This window comes from Gorilla gorilla, chromosome 1 (assembly GCF_029281585.2).
Source record: "Gorilla gorilla gorilla isolate KB3781 chromosome 1, NHGRI_mGorGor1-v2.1_pri, whole genome shotgun sequence".
Classification (NCBI taxonomy): Eukaryota; Metazoa; Chordata; class Mammalia; order Primates; family Hominidae; genus Gorilla; species Gorilla gorilla.
Window position 1 is genome coordinate 125,749,798 of NC_073224.2, and position 21,619 is coordinate 125,771,416.

A 21,619-nucleotide genomic window follows, 5' to 3' on the forward strand; every position below is an offset into this window, starting at 1 on the left:
TAGTTTCTACAATACTACTGGAAAATGGGTTCTACCAAATTGAGCAAATAAATCAAAAAAGATGACATGGGGCCTAACACAAGAGGGAGTTAAAGGGAATGCCTAGAATGATCTCACAGAAAATGAAGTCCACAGGTACGCAGGAGGCCCAGAGAACAACCAGTCCAGATTGGAGCAGATTAGAAGGCTCCAAGATTTCATTAAGAATCCTTAATAGGGCACTGTGGCTCATACCTGTAATTCCAACACTTTGGGAGGCCTAGGTGGGCGGATCACTTGAGCTCAGGAGCTCGAGACCAGCCTGTGCAACATAGTGAAACCCCGTCTCTACAAAAAATACAAAAACTTAGGCCGGGCGCGGTGGCTCACATCTGTAATCCCACATTTTCCTCAAGAGTTGAATTGCTCAAGGTCTATCATGATTTAATTAAATGAGCATAGTTGACCTTCAACCATCTTTGTTTTCCTAACTCCAAATAGCCTCCTGGAGCAGGTATGTATCTATGCCTCCTGGGGCTACTCCCTATTCCTGCACTTGTGACAGACATTGTTGGTGAATTACAACACTTGCCTCTGGGGCCTAGATGTGATGATGGAGACTCAGAATCCAACTCAATACAATTCCCCAGGCAGGCTTTATCCATCAATCAGAGTTGGCATGCAGTTGAGACAGTCCTTACCATCAGTGACCTAGTTGATTAGCTAATGTGTTCACTAGAAAAGCTCTGTTTCAGTTTCAACTCCTTTATAGAACATAGAGTAGTTTCTAGTTGCATTCTGTCTACTCTAAGCCTTTCAGGCTAGAGGATTTGGGTTGTGGGTGAGGATCTATTATTAGTCTAATTTGGCATGAAAATTGGAGTAAGACTGCCAAGGTCAGAAAAGTTTCTCCTAAGAACCGCCCTAGAGCATTGTCTGCCTCCCATCTCTGTTTCCTGCCAAAACCCACAGAAATGTCTGGTGAGCTAGCTGGTCTTTAGCCATAAGAAAGAGTACCATAGAGGCTACAAAACAAGTGACAAACTACCCCTGGAAGGATGAAACTCTGGGGCAGACAGCAATTGGAGATGCCTTGGATGTCCCAGAGCAGCGGCAAGGTTTTCCACTTGGCCTGAGCTGATGGAACCATTTGCAATGGAAAGCCTGATATCTTCGGTCAGGTAACAGGCTGCTCCAGTTTCTTCTCTCTTCTCTTCCCCCTCCTTCTCCTCTGAGTTGATCGCATTTCCTTGGTGATGTTCATGCTTAGTCAGTAGATCTTAGGGAGCAAGTGTATACCCCATTGGGACCTTGTCCATGTAAACTACTATGTACTAATTAATGTTTTCCTCTGTACTGCATCTTCCTTCCTCCCTTTCTGGCACAAGCATTTATTTAATACCTACTGTGTGTTAAGTGGTAAGCACTGCCGTAGAGAAAAAAGCCCTTGAATTCTGTCTGGAGCCACCTGGGGATGCTGTATATGAAACAAATGCCACAGCCTTCATTAGCAGAAAAATACACTTCAAGTTGCTTCCTCTCTTCTTTAGGCCTCAAGAAAGCTGTAACTGAGTGGGAAAATGTTGAAACCTCACAGCTAAAATGAGAGCATTCCAGGGAATTCTACAAAATCATGAAGTGCCTCCATCAGTTGAACACAAACCAATTCTCAAACCCAGGAAACCGTAACGAGAGATTGGGTGAACACTTCCTAGCTCTGACTTATTGCCAGGCATTGTTCTCATTGTTTTCTATATATTAACTCTCTAAATCCCCACAGTAATGTTATGAGTTAAATACTCTTATCATTTAAAAGATGAGAAATAGAGGCACAGAGAGGTTAAATGACCTACCCAAGCCTCAACAGCTAGGAAGTGGTAGAGCTAGGATTTGAACCTATATAGTCTCATCGCAGAGTCCTAAACTGCCTGAAATATGTACATTTAAGCAAAAAACAAAAAGTGCTGATTCATGGATTGGAATGGAGTGGGATGAGTAATAACTGGGTGGTGCTTTTTATCTCAATATGTTAGATCAGCTAAAGACAGAAGGGTTTTGATAGCTGAGGGGCCCAGTGTCTATCCCATACTTTAAGGAAGGCCTCAGAAAGGCCAGCTGCTCCCCTAGATCCACCCACAGCTCCTAGTGTCTCTTGACAGACAGCAGACTGGTGCCAGAGTAGTTTCATGTGGTTGAGAGCCAGATATGCAAACAGATCTGCATGGGTCCCTTTATGCACTTACATACTGTATTTTTTACTAGAAAATGGTGACATATTTAGTACCTAGTGCAGCAATGTCGCAGGTCCTACAAGTATGAAGCCTAACTTCTAGAATGGACTCTACCACCTACTGTCCCTTGATTCAGTTCTTTGCAACTATAAATATTTATTCATTCAGTAAATAATTTTGAGACCTCTTCCATGCCAAGCAACATGCACTAATTTGAATTCAATAGTTGCCCTAAGGTACTCACTATTTGCTGGTGGCGACAGTCAGATAACTGGATATTTATAAGCACTTCTGCACTGTGTCCTCAAAGTGTGCCAGGGAGTGAGGGAGGGCTCAACCTGTCTCTCTTCCCTAGGAGTCTGTGAGCAGCAAATGAGATCACACAGGGGAAAGGGCTTTGTAAATAGCAGAAGGTGAGAATGGGGTGTGTGAGGAGGTGGGGAAGAGGGGGAAGAAGGAGGAAGCAGAGGGAACGGGAGGCAGAAGGGAAGGAGGGGTGAAGGAGAAGAGAGGGAGTGGCAGGGGGAAGGAAGGGGAAGTAAAGTGGGAGGACTTCAACTAGGAGCTGTCTGCCTTTTCTGGAGACCTCGGGCAGGCAGCCGCCAAGCTGAGTGCTCCATCAGGGGCTGTGAGCCTGAGCGAGGCCTCACAGGAGTGAGGGAACCAAGGCTGAAGCTCAGGGCTCACTCTCCTAGCAGGCCAAGCCCAAACCTTGCAACCGTTGCCAAACTACTCTGGACTCCGTCCTAGTGGGAGCCTTAAACTCGTGTTATATTGCTTGAGACTAGGTGCTTTCGCTGCTCCCCATGCACCCCAACCTCTTCAGGATCCCAGCTTGAACAGTGTCAGAGGCCAAGCTGTCCCTCTATTGTGACGCCCGATTTCTCATGAATCCCCTTATATAATGGTATCTCTGAGAAATGGTGGCTCGAGGTGATGCCAGCCACCACCATTCTCTGTACTGAATCGCCACCTAGAGGCCAGTTCTAGCCCAAACCAATGTGTAGGCCAAGTTTTCAATTTTGCCTCAAGATAGAAAACAAAACAAGAGTTATCTTTGAACAAAAAGATAAAAGGCAAGAAAATGGCACAAGACCTTTAAAAGGACTCCATCTTTGCTGATGAGATATGCAAGGGCTGAAATGTCTCCACTTCTCAATGGGGCAGGATTTCCTCCATGGCTTGGGACCAATGTGAGAATGTCACTGTTTCTCACATATTCTAAAGTCTAGATTTGAAGAACAAATATGCCAAGAAAACCCTCCAGTTTGCCCTGCATGTCAGACCCCAGCCCATCTGCTCCTCTTCTTTCACGCCCAAATTCAGACACGTTGGCTAGCTTGGGAAGACAGCTCAGCAGAAGATAGGATGTCCTTTTTAGGAGAGTTTGCTAATTTGGCTTACATTTCTGGAATCAGCTGCCCTACACTGAACATGAATACCCATTAATCCTGGACCATTTATTGAGAAGTAGCTGGATGAGTCTACAAAGGCATCGAAGGTAAGCTGATAGTTCAAAATGAGCATCAAGGCCGGGCATGGTGGCTCAACGCCTGTAATCCCAGCACTTTGGCAGGCCAAAGCAGGCAGATCACCTGAGGTCAGGAGCTCAAAACTAGCCTGGCCAACATGGCAAAACTCCGTCTGTCTACTAAAAATACAAAAATTAGCCGGATGTGGTGACAGATGCCTGTAATCCCAGCTACTTGGGAAGCTGAGGCACGAGAATCACTTGAACCCGGGAGGCAGAGGCTACAGTGAGCCGAGATCGCACCACTGCACTCCAGCCTGGGCATCAGAGTGAGACTCTGTCCCAAAAAAAAAAAAAAAGAAAAAAAAAAAGAGCATTGAGGTATTTTGGTCTGAAGAAAATCCAAGCTACATGGTTCCAGATCTTCAGTGCCCCAGCTTGAACAGTATCAGGAACAGCAGAGTACTAAGAAAAGTAAGCCGGACTCCCAAAATGAGCAAGGACAGTTTTCTTAATCCTCTTTTTGAATTTTTTAGGTTTTTCTGTTCATTCCTTTGCCAGTCTAGTAATTCAGCTTCCCACTACTCAGCTTATTGAATTCTTAAGTATAATTGGAAAACAAGATACATAAAATATTCAAACTCTCATTGTCAGAGCATCCTAGTTTGTGACTGCTTGGGGATAGCAGTGTGTGCAGTGTCCAGGGAATGCCCACAGAGGCTGCAATACATTTTTGCAGGCAAGCAGCTGCTGGTCCCTCTTCAGACCAACAACAATTCAAAGAAGGGGCTCCCTTTAGAGTAAACCTGGAGGAACCTTGGGAAAATTAGACTGATGTTTGAATTTATGAAAAAGCCACAGCTGTTCCCCAAGGATAAAGTGCAGTCCATTGATCGGCCAAAGGGCCCAGAGGAAATGAAACTGCCATTTCCTTTACCCATCCACCCAAATAAGTTAGACTTCTAAAAACTGAAGTGTTTCCTTCTCTCCAGCAGAAATGATTCCACTTGGTGCTCACAGTAATCTTGTGAAGTAAGTACTATCATTGCTGTCGTGCAGAGAAGGAAACAGAGGCTAAAAGAAATTTAGTAATTTGCCTGTAAGAGGAGTAGTCAAGATTTGAACTCAAGTGCTCTGCTTCCAGAACATCTGCAGTTTTCCCAATACCTCCATTCCCCTTGGCATGAAGCCAACATACTAAGTCCTAAAGAAAATTTTCTGAGAAGTAATTCAGTTTGCCATAGATTGTTGCATGAATTCCTACACAACCACTGGAACTACACTATAGGTGGAATCAGTGGGCCAAGGACAACCCTCATTCAGGAATGGTGCTCATTGTTGGTCAGTTAACACTATATACTTTCTGGGAGGGTCAAAACTTCTCAATCAAACAAAAAGGTTTCTCTTGACTGTTTCCTACTTCATTCTCTTCATTTAAGCCAGACAGACTCTTTGACCCCTATAAAATCTCCTACAAGACTTTGTCATTATTGTTCTCCAGGTAAAGGGAGTCCTCTCCTGGGAAAGTTAAAAAGAACCACCATAAACCAATTGGAAGAAACAAAGACACAGTGGGGACAGTGATGGGGAGACATCAGGTGATATCAAGACTTCCCAGGATCACACAGTCAGTGAGGGGCAGAACTGCTCAGAATCCAAGTCCAATAGACTCTAGCTGATGAAGTTTTCTTTCTTTTTTTTTGAGATAGAGTCTTGTTCTGTTGCCCAGGCTGGAGTGCAGTGGTGTGATCTTGGCTCACTGCAACCTCTGCCTCCTGGGTTCAAGTGATTCTTCTGTCTCAGCCCCCCGAGTAGCTGGGACTACAGGCACAAACCACCATGCCTGGCTAATTTTTGTATTTTTAGTAGAGACGGGGTTTCACCATGTTGGTCAGGCTGGTCTTGAACTCCTGACCTGAGGTGATCTACCCGCCTTGGCCTCCCAAAGTGCTGGGATTACAGGCATAAGCCACCATGCCTGGCCTGCACTTTTCATTTAATCATAGTTTCAGAACATTGTATGTTGTTTCTAAGCAAAATCCAACTAGGAATCCCAGTCTCTAGGGCTACCCCTAAAATAGCTCACTGGGGTTACTTCTCGCTACTAACATTCCCCATGCCCCATCTTGAATTGTCCCAGATAGAGAAGGGAGTGGGAAGAGGGTGCTCCATTCTGAGTGCCCATAACAATAGCTAATAGCAGCCAAAATGTGTTGAGCACTGTGCTGGGCACTGTGCTTATTACTTTATATGCATCAGCTTATCTAATTATCTCAACAAACATATAAGGTAAGCATGACTATTTCCATTTTACTGATAAGGGGAACGAGGCACAACGCTTCTAAGAAACTGGCTTAAACTCCCACAACTGGTTAAGAGGTGGGGGGTAGGACTGGAGTCCAGCTCTGTTCACCGTCAAAGGCAGTGCTCTGAATCACTCACTTTTAAAAACCATATAGTAAATGCAGGGCCCAAGGACTTTGGCTTACCACAAGGAATCCTCATATATGTAGCCAGCTGTATCTGCAGTAAATTGGCAGCCCCTGCCTAGCCATGGAACTCCCACCATGGATGGCAAACTGGAGACTTGGGAGTTTAGTTTCTAGTTCTTTTGCCCAAACTCTTCTATTGGGGGTTGGAAGAAAGGTAGGAAGAGCAATGAGAAAGGAAACGTTCTGGCTTAATGGGGAGAGAAAGAAAACAGAACAGGTTTGTTTCTGTAGCCAAAGACCTTCTAAAAGCCACACCCCTGCATTCAAGAGCTGCAGAAGAAATGCTGTTCTTCAATTCTTCCACCAGCCTCAGTAACCATTTCACTAACAAGTCTTACATCAGATAGAACTTAAATTAGACACAAGAAAGGACTTCTGGTCAAAATGAACAGTCATTTCTGTAAATTGGGATTTATCTTTACAAAATCCCTTCACTGAACTAAGAAAAGTCTTAGGGCCTTCTCTAAATAAAGGCTGCCCAAACGCAAAAATACTGCAGCTTTCAACAGGGGAAGACATGAGGTAGTTTTCAAACTTCTCCTCTCCTCCCTGGGTTTTATAGTCTTTTGCACTCAGGGGCACTTCGGGAAATAGTACACATTTGGCAGGTGAGACAAGTGACTGAGGTCTGGAAAAGGTGTGAGAAAGCTGGTGCACGTGCAGGAGCGGGGCCCAAAAGGTAACGCTCCTGCCGACATGATGCACTGCTTTCCCCCAGACCTGCAACTGATGATGATTTTGTGCTTCTCCAAAAGTCAAAACACTCAACCTCACACACCTAAAAAAGAACTTAACCTTAAGTTCCTTTTTAGTAAGAGCCTATCTGTGTGGTCCCTGAGCCACCCCCAGGTTACATGTATAAAGAACAAAACCATGGAGGTAGCAATAATTCACTATTTGATGACAATTGTTTCTTTCTGCACTAGCTGTTTCTGGCATGGAACATATACCCGAGTGCTTGCCTTTGGAGCTTGCCCAGAATAAATAATTCAAACTAGCCTCTATAACTGCTGACCTTAAATCACATACTTACTGTTTTCAAGACAGAGAAATTCACGTTGGCTTTGATGGAGCATTTAGAAAAGAGACAAAATTAAACTACTTAATTTTGAGTATAACTCAAGAGCAGCCAGTCATTCCACATATGAGATTCTACATATTGATTTCAAAATCCAGTTTGTCCTTGGGAAGAAACAATAAGACAGGAGCTTAAGAGCATTTACTCTTGAAAGCTCCAAATAACTTGCTTCTTTGTCCCCAGATGCACTCATTTATCTAAAGACATTCCAATTTCTTATTTTGTGGCAAGTATAGTTCAGTGCCGCAGATGCCTTTTGTTTGAACTTTGGTGAGGCTGGGGATGTGCAGTGCATCAGAACTGCTAGCATGCTAGCCAGTGTATTCATCAATTTCACTTCCAATTTCTCCTCAGAATGTCCAGAAGAATATTAAGTCTCAGGCCCAGCGTGGTGGCTCACCCCATAATCCCAGCACTTTGGGAGGCCAAGGCAGGCGGATCACCTGAGATCGGGAGTTCAAGACCAGCCTGACCAACATAGAGAAACCCCGTCTCTACTAAAAATTCAAAATTAGCCAGGCATGGTGGCACATGCCTGTAGTCCCAGCTACTCGGGAGGCTGAGGCAAGAGAATCGCTTGAACCCGGGAGGTAGAGGTTGCAGTGAGCTGAGATCGTGCCATTGCACTCCAGCCTGGGCAACAGAGCAAAACTCTGTCTAAAAAGAAAAAAAAAAAAGAGTATTAATTGTCTACAGCAGATTTCAGTATACAAGGAACCAGCTGGGGTCTGAGGACAGGGTGGCTCAGTAGAAAGAGCAGGGGCTTTGGAGCACATGACCTCTGGCAAATCACATAGCTTGAGACAATTTTCTTATTTGCAAAATTTGAAGAAAATCCTACCAGCCTGGCTGGGTTGCTGAAGGACCATATTAGTTTGCCTGGGCTACCATAACAAAATTCCACAGACCAGATGGCTTTAAACAATTGATTTTCTCACAGCTCTGGAAGCTAGAAGTCTAAGATCAATATGTCAGCAAGCTTGGTTTCTTCTGAGAGCTCTCTCTGTGGTTTCCTTCTTGATGAATCCATACATGGTCTTTGGTTTTTGCTCTGTGCTCATTTTAACTTAATTACCTCTTTAAAGACCTTATCTGCAAATATGATTATACTCTGAGGTACTGAGGAATAGGACTTTGATGTATTGAATTTTGGAGGGTTGAAAGGACAACAGTTTAGCCAATAACAAAGACTAAATGACAAAGGAGTTTCATAAAAGCTCACTTTTTCCCTTTCTTAGGCTCAGGGAAAGAATGTGTGCTTTGAAATAATGAAGATATAATTTCAACTCCTAGTTGTACTGCTTGCTAATTATGTGATGTGGGCAACTTGCTTACCCAGGATCATCCTCTGTACAATGGGGATGATAGAATTTGGATATTTGTCATCACTCAAATCTCATGTTGAAATGTAATCCCAGTGTTGTGGATGGGGCCTGGTGGGAGGTGATTGCATCGTGGGGGTACAGTTCTTATGAATCAAGTGAGTTCTCCCAAGATCTGGTTGTTTAAAGGTGTGTGGGACCTCCCCACCAATTTCTGTCTTGTTCCTGCTTTCTCCATGTGATATGCCTGCTCCCGCTTTGCCTTCCATGATTTTAAGCTCCCTGAGGCCTCCCCAGAAGCTGAGCAGATGTTGGCACCATGCTTCCTGTAAAGCCTGCAGAACTGTGAGCCAATTAAACCTCTTTTGTTTATAAATTACCCAGTCCCAAGTATTTCTTCATAGCAATGCAAGAACAGCACAATATAGGAGATAAGAATACCTCCCTCAAAGGGATTTTTGTAAGTAAATGTTAAGTATGTAAAATGCTTCACAGTATCTGAAAGGAGTAAGCAGAATGTATTTGCTGTTAGTTACATCATTTCTTCCCAGCAGTAACTGTGATTAAAACTTCCTATTTGCCTCTTTTTGTCAGTGCTTTGATGACTGGCCTTGGGGAGGGTCTGAGAACTAAATGAACAGGGACAAATCTCTATCCTAGAGATTTCAAGAAACATTTCTTGACTGGCTGAACAAAGCAGTAGAGGTGGTGAATGAAACAGCCCAAATGCGTGGTGGCGGGCATCTGTAATCCCAGCTATTTGGGAGGCTGAGGCAGGAGAATCGCTTAAACCTGGGAGGCAGAGGTTGCAGTGAGCTGAGATCACGCCATTCCACTTCAGCCTGGGCAACAAGAGCAAAACTCTGTCTCAAAAAAAAAAAAGAAAGAAAAGAAAGGAACAGCCCAAATGGAGTATTACTCTAGTGATCACCCACAAGTCCACATCAGACTACATAGCATCAGACCACCTTCCTCCCAGTATAATGACCCATGTACTTCCTTTTCCCTTTCCCTCTCTTGTGATAGAATTTCCTTTATAACAAATCACAGGCAGCCCATCCCTGAGAGCATTGGCCAGAAAGGCAGCAGGCCTGGAAAACAAATAGCATGCTACAAATGCTCTACCCAGCAAGTGAGGAGCTGAAGAACAGGAGGAAGTCAGTGAGCTGAAAAGGTGTTTTAATTGTTGCTTCTAGTCAGAGAGGCCTCTAGACAAAAGTCCAGTCCTCAGTTTCAATCATATCATACCAGCAAGACTAAAAGGAATCCCCTAAATAAGTAAAACCGATTCCCATCCTGACACATACATGCACTGTTACACAGTTACAGCAACACTACTACAGAAGTGATCTGCAGACTTGTGCCAATCCACAAACTATTTGCTCTTTGTCCACGATAAACTACAGAAACCGAGAATAAGCATTTAGAAATTTTAATTGCAGTTTGATAGTAATTTTATGTGTTGAATCTGTAATAAAAATTTTATGTTTGTATTTTGTCTTAATTTTTCTAGAAATTCATTCTTACTGCATTTTACAAAAGTATTGATCCATGACAACTAGTCCTTCAGCACAGATAGCTTAAGCACTGTCACAAACCTGTAAATATCTACAAGTGTGAACAAATATCTTTCATAACTCAGCAGGAGGCTACCATATAGGCCCTAGCATGTCCCACTCCAAAACAAAAAATACAATTAACACTACGGCGTTTTTTTTTTTTTTGCATGTCACCTTAAAAGAGAAAAAAAAAAAGTCTAATTTTTCTGTTAGAAATTTAGTAAAAAGCATTTTTTACTAGGGTAAATTCCAGTCCAAACTTTCAGACTGGAAGTGATCAGTGTCCGGAGGGTTTTACCGAAGTGTTTATGCAGACTATAGAGAAGATACTCTGCTTGAATTGTAAGGTATCATAGTGGGGAAAACCCTGAATCTGAGTCAGAAAACCTGGATTCAAATTCTGCTGTCTTTCTGGCCAATGCTCTCAGGGATGGGCTGCCCGGGACTTGGTGAAATTATCGCTTACCTAATATCAAAAGTTTTTAAACAAAGAACAAGAGGAAGTGGGTGAGCTGAAACAAAAACTTTTGATATTGGGTAAGTGATACTGTCACCAAGCCAGTTGCCATAACTATAAAATGTGGAAAGTAAAATTGTCTACCCAATCTATATCATAAGAGTGTTGTGAAATTCAAGTGAGATGTCTGTGGAAAGTGCCTCCTAAAGAATAAAGTGCTTGGCTGGACACGGTGGCTCACGCCTGTAATCCCAGCACTTTGGGAGGTCGAGGCGGGTGGATCACAAGGTCAGGAGTTCGAGACCAGCCTGGCCAATATGGTGAAACCCCGTCTCTAGTAAAAATACAAAAAAAATTAGCCAGGTGTGGTGGCACGTGCCTGTAATCCCAGCTACTCAGGAGGCTGAGGCAGGAGAATTGCTTGAATCCGGGAGGCGGAGGTTGCAGTGAGCTGAGATCGTGCCACTGCACTCCAGCCTGGGTGACAAAGTGAGACTCCGTCTCAAAAAAAATAAAAAATAAAGTGCAGTAGAAGTACACAATGGGGTAAATATTACGAGCTTTCAAAGAGTTGGTAGCCTCAAAGAAAATGGCCCCTGTGATATAGTAACAAAGTTGACCAGAATATTGACATTGTTCAAATATCCTGTTAATCAAAGATTTACCAAATTAGAAAATGCTGCCTTCATATCCTTCCCTGTGCAGAAAACACTCTTATTTTCTAATGAATTATGAAGTGTATTTGTTTCCATACCTGCCAGGCATCTAGCACCACGGTGGATACCACCAAGGAGGAAGCAGGAGAGCACACAGTGCCTGTCCTCACAGCTCACAGCTGCAGGGGCGGCCAGGGGCAGGCTCAAGGCAATATGTGACTTGGCAAGAACTAAAGGAAAACAACTCTGCCCTGTTCTCACTTGTACAGCTACTTGAAGACCCCTCAAAAGGATACAAACTCATAAATGTACCATTTCACTGCTGTATGCTAGGCAAAAAAAGACCAGAAAATCAGAATGTTTTTAGCTTTATTAAAGACATATTATAGTAGACAAACAAGTAGACAAACACATGCTCTATAAAATATACATTCTGATGTGTGACAAAATATAAACAGATACTAAGAAATGACTACACTGAACAATGACTTGGCTTGTATCTCTGTTTAGGTACATCTAGTATTAGGGCTGCTCAGACTGGCATTATCCAATAGGGGAAAAAAATAATAGTGGAAAGTAGAGGGTAGAAATAAGTCTCACCATTGTAAAGAGGCCACAGTAAACAGCAAAGAGACATTCCAAGAGTACTTGACCATCTGATGATCAATTTCTCTTTCAAGATAGTTACAGTTTGTAGATCACTTTACTCCTTTATCTGAAAACAGGCACAAGTCAAGCTGTTTCTTCACCTTCACCCTATTCCATCTTCACACACACACACACACACACACACACAAAACCTACCTTACTACTGACAAAACCTTCAGATGATTCTTGGGTTTTCAGGTGGTGTTAAGTGCAGCTTGTAACATATCTCTTAGTTCCAAACTTGTTACTTTTGTCAATGAACCAGACAGTTGTCCAAAAAAGAAAGAAAATCAAGGCTAACTGATGTTGGTTTAGACTGTACTCCAAACAAAAAAGTTTAAGGTAGAAAAAGGGGGAAAAAACATCTGCCAACTGTATGGGGAAAGAGATCACGTAATAGAAAAATGAAACATTACTTGCAGGTTGCCAAAAAAAGAATCTTAGCTCAATCTTCTAAGGTTCAACTGTCTTCACAATTACCTCTATAATCTGTATCAAGAAGCAAAGTAACAAAAGAGGATGTGGCATAAAATGACAGCAAATTTACCTCTGTTATTCCTTTACACTTCTGGCATTTCTGGGGATATTAAAATGATTAGAAAAGGCCATGACACACTTGGGTAAAATATTGGTATAAAACTGAACACCACAATCTCAACCCCATTCTAATTGCAGTCCCACAGATAAGAAGAAACAAGAATAAAAATTATCAAGAGGGCTGGGCACAGTGGCTCATGCCTGTAATCCCAGCACTTTGGGAGGCCAAGGTGGGTTGATCACTTGAGGTCAGGAGTTCAAGACCAGCCTAGGCAACACGGTGAAACCCCATCTACTAAAAATACAAAAATTAGCCGGGCATGGTGGTGGGCGTCTGTAATTAATTCCAGCTACTTGGGAGGCTGAGGCAGGAGAATCGCTTGAACCTGGGAGGCGGAGATTGCAGTGAGCTGAGACCGTGCCACTGCACTCCAGCCGGGGCAATAGAGCAAGACTCTGTCTTAAAAAAATAAAAGTAATCGAGTAAAAAAGAGTTTTAATACATTATAGGCTTTTAAATTTGTTAGTATAGTAATGCCATTTATGCTAGTAACTACTTGTAGATTTCTTCAGAAGATTAAACCCAGAATTTTGTGTTTCATGTTCCCAGCTACGAACACAGGTCAGACCGCTTTTGTCAACCAAAGTCCAAAATTCTCTAGTTTCCTGAAGAGCTCTAAAATGAATACAAAGGACTTAGAAAGGACAAAGTTTTAAGACTATCAGATTGCTTCTGGGGATTTCCAATGATAAAAGTGAAAAAGACCTTAAAGGTCATCTTGCCCATATTCCATCTCAATGAAGAAATCTCTTAAACACTATTAACACATGATGATTTAGCTTCTGTATGTACCTTTCCACCAAAAAGGCTGATTATTTCATTATCAGATAAATTTACTAAAAAGCCTACACAAAATCTATTAGCAAGTATATAATACACCTCCCTGTGTATAACTCTGGCTTCTGGAATAGAATTCTTATTTTTCATGATGACCCTTTAAGTAGTTAAAGACTTTTAACACATCTCTTTTCATAGGGAAATGGGTAACAGAATCTAAATTGCTTGACATCTTAACTTCCTTTTACAACCTCACAATGGGCAATGTGAAGACAGCTGTTTTTAAACATGAAAGTTATTCTGAGTTGGCACTTTAGGGGAGCTTGGACATTGGAATGGGTTCCTGCTATTTTTTTCAGGAGAGTAGCTTGTATATTAGGGAAAGTACTGCGGGGTGCGGTGGCTCATGCCTATAATCCCCGCACTTTGGGAGGCCTAAGTGGGGAGATGGCTTGAGCCCAGGAGTTTGTGATCAGCCTGGGCAACAAGGTGAAACCCCATCTCTACAAAAAATACAAAAATTAGCCGGGTGTGGTGGCACAGCTACTCAGGTGGTTGAGGTGGGAGGATCACTTGGGCTTGAGATATCAAGGCTGCAGTGACGACAGTGAGCCACGATCACACCATTGCACTCCAGCCTGGCTGACAGGGTGAAACCCTGTCTCAAAAAAAAAAAGTACAAGTTGCGGAGTGACAGAAAGCCAATGGCATAAGTGTAGATCCTGTACCAGTAGGGCATGGAGTTCAAGGAATACTGTCTTTTCTTCCAGGTAGAAGTGGAGAATCAGCCTGAAAGGGGACAAACAAATCAAGAGAATGTATGTATTCCTCCTGAAAATGGTCATTAGGGGGCAGTGGGGAAAGGAGCATTTCAGTTTGCAACATTCCTGATTAGCATTAGGCAGACGTGATTCTGCTGGAAGAAATACTCATGGGACACTAATCCTACTTAGAGGGTTAACATATTGCTTGATCAGAAACATATGCAATAATGAAAAGTTTCAGGCATTCCTTTTCCTGGGTGGGGGGGGGGGGGGTGGGGGAGGTGTTTATTTAAAGACCAGAGATAGGCTCTTCACATTTAAATAGATTGCTGACTAGTTATTTAGGCAAGCTAGGAATACCTAAGGACATCTCAACCATCTGAGTTGACACAATGGAAAATGACCTGGCTCTTTAGGAGACCAGACTCTGACAGCACTGTCAGTAGAAGGACCACTGCTAGAGCAGAGGCAGTACTCCTACACGGGTTTTTTTTTTTTTTTTTTTTTTTTTTTGAGACGGAGTCTCACTCTGTCACCAGGCTGGAGTGCAGTGGTGCAATCTCGGCTCACTGCAACCTCTGCCCCCCAGGTTCGAGTGATTCTCCTGCCTTAGCCTCCCGAGCAGCTGGGACTACAGGCGCGCACCACCACACCCAGCTAATTTTTGTATTTTTAGTAGAGGTGGAATTTCACCATGTTGACCAGGATGGTCTCGATCTCTTGATCTCGTGATCCATCCACCTCGGCCTCCCAAAGTGCTGGGATTACAGGCATGAGCCACCGTGACTGGCCTCCTACATGATGTTTTCTAGAGCACTGGCTCACAGGCTATCTTCTGCTCTCTCACACACGACGGGTGATGCTCATTGGCACAGTCTCTGGCAGCCTAGCCCTAACTCCACCTATTCCATTCAGGAAATCTATCAGAATTTGAGCGAGAGTAATATAATTATAGGGATAACTTCGAATACGTTAGCAAGGTGAGTCACAAACTAGTTACAAATTAGTTGTGGTATACCTGTCAACTCATTCTGATATTCTAGTGTGCTATAAAACCAGCATTCAGACATTCTGCTCTAGAGAGCAATGGGTGGTTTTTCAACTGAGTCAAGATTCTTTGTTTACTAATACTGTTTAGAAGCAGAATTTTTTTCTCCTAATGAGTATTTCTTAGACCATTACTCCTGCTATAAAGGAAATACATCTGGCTCAAGTCAGAATGAGCAGCATCACTCTTGTTCTACTCGAACAAATGTCACCAAAGCAGCTTTTTATTAAAGTAGCATAATCCTCCTTAGCTCCTGGAGGGAATTACAGATTCATAGAATGTTACAGCTGGAAAGGGCTTTACAGCATCTAGAAAAATGTCCTCATTTCATAAATGAGAAAATCTAGCCTAGAGAAGTAAAAAGACTCACCCTTGATTACAAAGCCAGTAACAAGCAGAGTCAGGAAGCGTACAAGGTCTTAATGAGTCAGTCTAGTACAAACTACACCATAATCTAGTAAGAAAGGAAGAAGAGGGATCGCAGATTGAAGGGATAGGAAATTGTGATCTTTAGGAAGTTCAAAGTGAAAATGATCAGAGGCTGACATATTAAAGAAAGAAAAAGGTATGGCAGTACTAAACAGCTCAAGAAGTGCTGCTGCCCATGGGAGAACACTTAGGATTGAAAATAAGTATGAATAAATGCTCAACTTTCTGGCAAAAAGTTGAGAAATTATGTGAGTTTGGAACCCTTGAACCAGGACTTAAAAATAGATATTTTTATTTAAGTGGCTGAAATTATCTAGTGAGTAATATTGGATTTAGAGGAGAGAACTGGACAGGAAGTGTAAGGAAATCTGAAAGCACAAAGAAAGAATTACATTGCATTAGAGTGTGAAGTTCTTTATTTACCTAAAGCTCTTTGGTATCAGAAATTCAAGAAAACTTTTTGGCTTAATCACTTGTATAAAACAAGGACCGGCCGGGCTCGGTGGCTCACGCCTAATCCCAGCACTCTGGGAGGCCGAGGCGGGTGGATCACCTGAGGTCAGGAGTTCGAGGCCAGCCTGACCAACATGGAGAAACCCCGTCTCTACTAAAAATACAAATAAAATTAGCCGGGCATGGTGGTGCATGCCTGTAATCCCAGGTGCTCGGGAGGCTGAGGCAGGAGAAGGGCTTGAACCCGGGAGGCAGAGGTTGCAGTGAGCCGAGATTGTGCCACTGCACTCCAGTCTGGGTGACAGAGCGAGACTCCGTCTCAAAAAAAAAAAAAAAAAAAATAAGGACCACTACAAGGCTTTACAGTATAAGAATTTTCGGGCCAGGCAAGTGGCTCATGCCTGTAATCCCAGCACTTTGGGAGGCCAAGGCAAGCAGATCACCTGAGGTCAGGAGTTCAAGACCAGCCTGGCCAACATGGTGAAACCCCATCTCTACTAAAAATACCAAAAAAAAAAAAAAAAAAAGCTGGAAATGGTGGTGTGCCTGTAATCCCAGCTACTTGGGAGGCTGAGGCAAGAGAATTGCTTGAACCTGGGAGGCGGAGGTTGCAGTAAGCCAAGATCATGCCACTGCGCTCCAGCCTGGGTGACCAAGAGGGACTCCATCTCAAATAATAATAAAGAAAAAAGAATGTTTGCATGTTCTTCTACTCCCAAGAGCACTCTTCCCTTCTTAAGATATACTGCACATTGGTAAAAGATTAAAAACAAAACAAACTTGGAAAAGAAGCAATCTTTGGTTTCCTGGTCAATGAAGAACTTTGCTGAAAGAAGATATTCCCATTCAGAGAAAGCACAAAGTGAACACAACTAGAAACAACTGAAACTCAGTCTGGTATTTCAATACTGTGTCATAACAGCCAGACAACTTTCCAGCTGTTCTTCAAGACAGAAAACTCAGATTCTGACAATGAAGAAGATGGATGTGGCCCAGTGCAGAAGTCGGATGGACAAATTGGTTCCAGAAGCTTTCTACTTGCAAATAACCTGAGTGATGAAGATTACAGGCTTATGAGTGATAACAATTTGCTAGGCACTATAGGTGAAGTACAGAAGAGTTGCTGAGAAGGTTACAACAAATTAAAGAGGATTCCCCACAAGAATCAGGTGAAAACAGAGGTGGATGACGCCTAGCACTAGTAATGGGTCTGTAATAAAGTGGCTTACCTCTTTTGGGCAAACTGAAAATATGACAGGAAGTAAGCAAAGAGAAAACCAAGCTTGGACAGCAGTGAGCCAGAGTAATCCATATAGTGGTAATTTCAGATTCAATGTAGGGATCAATTTTATCCTTAATAATGGAAGGCTGAATACAGAAAATGAATATGCATCATCTGCAAGACTTCCCAGGGGAGAAAATAGGGAAAACAGAGGAAAGTGGAAAATCCACAATCTGAGTCAACATTTGCAAGGCCACCTAGGTCAGGTACAAAGTGCGACAGAAGTATTAATGAAAGTTCCACTTACCAGAGGTCAGAGAAGACTGAGAAGCAAGAGCCCAGACCAATGGAGAACCAGAGCGAGAAACAAAAGTAGGTTCCCTCCAAATTCATGGTGAGAAATTTCACAAATATTTCATAATAATATACATCTCAGACTTTTGAATGACCCCTGGTAAATGAGACAGAGATTTTCTAGAACTCAGCAACATGAGACATTGAGAGAGCAAATAACTGACCCATAGTTGCAAAGTGGAATGTTTTTGTAGCTTTTGGAACATGGAATGCCTTTCCAGGAAACTGTTCTCCAGACACAATCAGAAATGGTGAATCTGGGGCACTGAGACTGAGAAATCCAGTCATAGTCCTGATTGTGATAGTAGGAAGAGTTCATCATGGGGAATATTTGCCAAGATATAGCACACCTAATAGAACCCAGTTAACATCTCCAACACCAAACAACAGTCACTTTAGAAAGTGAACAAAGAGAACTCAGAAATAATATTTTCACATTCTGAGCAAGCAGGTGTGAGAACCTATTTCACTACCAAAAGAATTCCTGTTCACAGAATTTCAAATACTCATTTAAATAATACACCTGTTGCAACTCAAAGAGCATTAAAGCAGACAATGACAAGATTTGCAGACTCAAATATGGACAGTGATAGTGATTTGTATCCTAGCGGCTCACCCCAGTCAGAACATGGCAAGAGCAAAGTCACAGAATGAAAGAGATGGTTCTGATATCAGCAACTATTCTGGCTCCAATTCATGTCACAGTACTGCTTATGATTCTGACTCAAGTTCTGCAATCTTTAAATCAGCCTCCAGTTTTTGAAGCGTTCATTATACATAAAGTAACAACCCGATCTAACTCATTGGTTCCTGAAGGAATGACTGAACCTTCCTCAATCAATTTCTGTTTCAGTAAAAAAGAGGGAAGGAGGGAGGGAGAGGGAGAGGAAATGAAAGGAATTTCCAAACAAGTTTTCCTCTAGGTGCATACAGCTGTGACAGGACTGCCAGGCTCTGAAAGAACAAGCTTTTTATGTTTGTTAGAAAGGGAGTATCACCTAGCACTTTTAATCAGATGGCAAATGACCAGAAGTATGAACCTCCAGGCATGAAGAAGGCGGTTAATTACACCAAGACTGTGTTTATGTGTATACAATCACTAAGTAGCTGCCTCTATAGATACACTTCTTAACAAGTAAGTTTTTAAAACTTTTTATTTATTTTACTTTTGAGCCAGGGCCTCGCTCTGTCACCCAGGCTGGGATGCAGTGGCTTCACACAGCTCACTGCAGCCTTGATTTCCCGGGCTCAAATAACCCTCCCACCTCAGCCTCCCAAGTAGCTAGGACTAGAGCAGCATGCCACAATGTCCAGCTATTTTTTTAATTTATTTTTTGCAGACACAGGGTCTCACCATGTTGCCCAGCCTGGTCTCAAATTCCTGGCCTCAAGCAATCCTCCCACCTTAGCCTCTCAAAATGCTGGGATTACAGGTGTGAGCCACAGTTTTTATACTTTAAATAAAATTTTTAGATCTCACTAAATTGAGTTATTTAAAATCTGTGATCTGAGAAGCTACTTGTCAATATTATAACTGGATATTACATATAATTTTGGCATGTCAAAAATATTTACATTGCAGCCAACACATATGGTCAATGAATACAAAAATTATTTATAAATGCACATATATTTACAATGACATCCCTGGGCAATAGGGACCAAAAAAAAAAATTCACAAGAATACAAAAATCTTTGACCTGGTACCAGTTGGTCAAGCCTGGGATTCTTGCCAAAGACCTTGAATATCAAAGCCCCAGTCTCAACTATCTGCCTGAAACCACTGAAGAATCCCAGGCACACTTCCCAGAAGGCTCCAAAGTTATTTTTGCTCCTTGGAAAGCAAAGTAGAACATCGAAGTAGTGATGTTTTCTCAGGACCATTCTGAAGACTAGGGCAATCCACCATGTTAAGCAGCAATGTGACTCTTCCTTACAGGCAGATGCACACCAGGGCACATCCCCATGGAAGCATCAGGAAGCACATTTGCCCCGTATCTTCCCTCTGCCGGTGCTGCACATTTTTGATGAGCTGTACCCATTTCTGTCAACTGTTGCCATTTCTTCATCAGGTATAAGACCAAACAACACATGGCCCACCTTGGTGCGGTCAGATGCAATCATAAAGAAAGAGTAAAGCAAATGCTGACTTCGGAGTTTCTTCTGAGCTCTGAGGTAGTAAATGCAAAATTAATTAATAAGTCTCTGCCCAGATTTCATCCTGAAGTGAGTTTCATGTGCCCTCACTACCATCTTGAATGTTCCGAGTCCTACTAAAATCAAAAGCATGATCCTGTAACCTGTGGCAGGACATGGAAGAAGCAGAACAGTCTGGCTCTCTCCCTGCCAGGCCCTCATTTTGATGAAGTTGTGGTGACTCATGGACTGGCTGCTGGGAAAAAGCAGGATGAGGCAGGCCTAATTCTCTGTTTATGCTCCACACGGGCCGCTGCAATGTTTCTGAGAATGAAAGACAAGAATTATCAGTAGTGACTGGTAAAACTTAATATCCTTTTAGCCAAATCCTCAAAGAAATAAAGATGTTCAATATTCCTGAATAGGGACACTGAAATCAAACACATACACACACACACACACACACACACACACACACACACACACACACACACACACACACACACACACACCACCAGAACATGGTCTTTCAAATCCCTCTACTTCACAAACCTAACCAATTATTTACTGAGATCATACTATATATCGTCTACTGTCACCTGTTATTTTAGCGATTCTGTTGCTACAAAATTTTTTATTTTATTTACTTATTTTTTTGAGATGGAGTTTCGCTCTTGTTGCCCGGGCTGGAGTGCAATGGCGTCATCTCGGCTCACCGCAACCTCCGCCTCCCGGGTTCACACAATTCTACTGCGTCAGCCTCCCAAGTAGCTGGGATTACAGGCATGTGCCACCATGCCCAGCTAATTTTGTATATTTAGTAGAGACAGGAGTTTCTCCATGTTGGCCAGGCTAGTTTGAACTCCCAACCTCAGGTGATCCGCCTGCTTCAGCCTCCCAAAGTGCTGGGATTACAGGCGTGAGCCACCGTGCCCGGCCACAAAATTTTTAAATAAAACTCTTTAGACACATGGAAAAGAACTAAAAGACAAAATGGTATCCATATTGTAATGAAAGTTTCATGATAGGTAATAATCATTGATTCAGTGCAGCCATTATATCTTTAAATATGTCACAAAATTGTTTTAAAAATAAACAGCCATTCCCTTCCAACTCCTAGCATGTCAACAATTCTAACAACAAATGATAGTCAAAAGGAGCTGTATTAAATCAGATTATCTGCACACTGGTTTCAAATACGCATTTCTCATTCTTCTTTAATTACAATGGTGAACTATTTTCCCAAAGACTGTTTACCAAAAGTTATATTAACTTCATAGGGTACATTTTAGAAAAAGCTAGCCAAACATTATAAAAACAAATACCCAGAAATAAAAATAAAATCCATGTGAAAAGTAAGCTAGAGCAGGGTTTCTCAAGTTTTAATTAATATGCACACAAATAACTTGAGGACCTTGTTAAAATGTAGACTCTGATTTGCTAGATCTGCTCTGGGGTCATTACTCTGCATTTCTAACAAGCTCTTAGGTAATGGTGATGCTGATAGTCAACAGACCAGACTTTGAGTAAGAAGAAGCTAGGATACCCCACATAAAAAATCGCCAATGCGCCGAAGCACTCTCATTTGCTGATTTCCTTACTTACAGACCAGATTAAAAATGAAGGCATCCCCAAAGTTACAAAAAAGATGGGACTACATTTCTGGTCCTTCTTAAACCCTTTTTGTATTAACTCTTCTAAGACATCCAACAGTAAAAGTGGATTTACTGTTGATGCATTTCTTTCATGAACACTTAATGTAAAGATAAGAGATTAACTTCAGTAATAGTGCTTTCCTCTGACCTGTAACCTCTTTACAAGTCTTTGATCTCTTAAGAACAATAGAGGCTGGGTGCAGTGGCTCATGCCTGTAATCCCAGCACTTTGGGAGGCTGAGGTGGGTGGATCACCTGACGTCAGGAGTTTGAGACCAGCCTGGCCAACA

At 42.4% G+C, this 21,619-nt stretch overlaps 1 protein-coding gene across 4 annotated transcripts in view; it reads right to left on the reverse strand.

Moving 5' to 3' along the window:
* Positions 1–11,597: 11,597 nt before the first annotated feature.
* Positions 11,598–21,619, reverse strand: part of LRIG2 (leucine rich repeats and immunoglobulin like domains 2) — a 59,044-nt gene continuing 49,022 nt past the window's right edge. For all 4 annotated transcript variants that reach the window (XM_055355215.2, XM_055355223.2, XM_063699148.1 and 1 more), the window contains one exon: positions 11,598–19,998. In XM_055355215.2, coding sequence (XP_055211190.1) covers positions 19,772–19,998 — 227 coding nt within the window. In that variant the 3' untranslated portion in view covers positions 11,598–19,771. The remainder of the gene's footprint in view (positions 19,999–21,619) is intronic.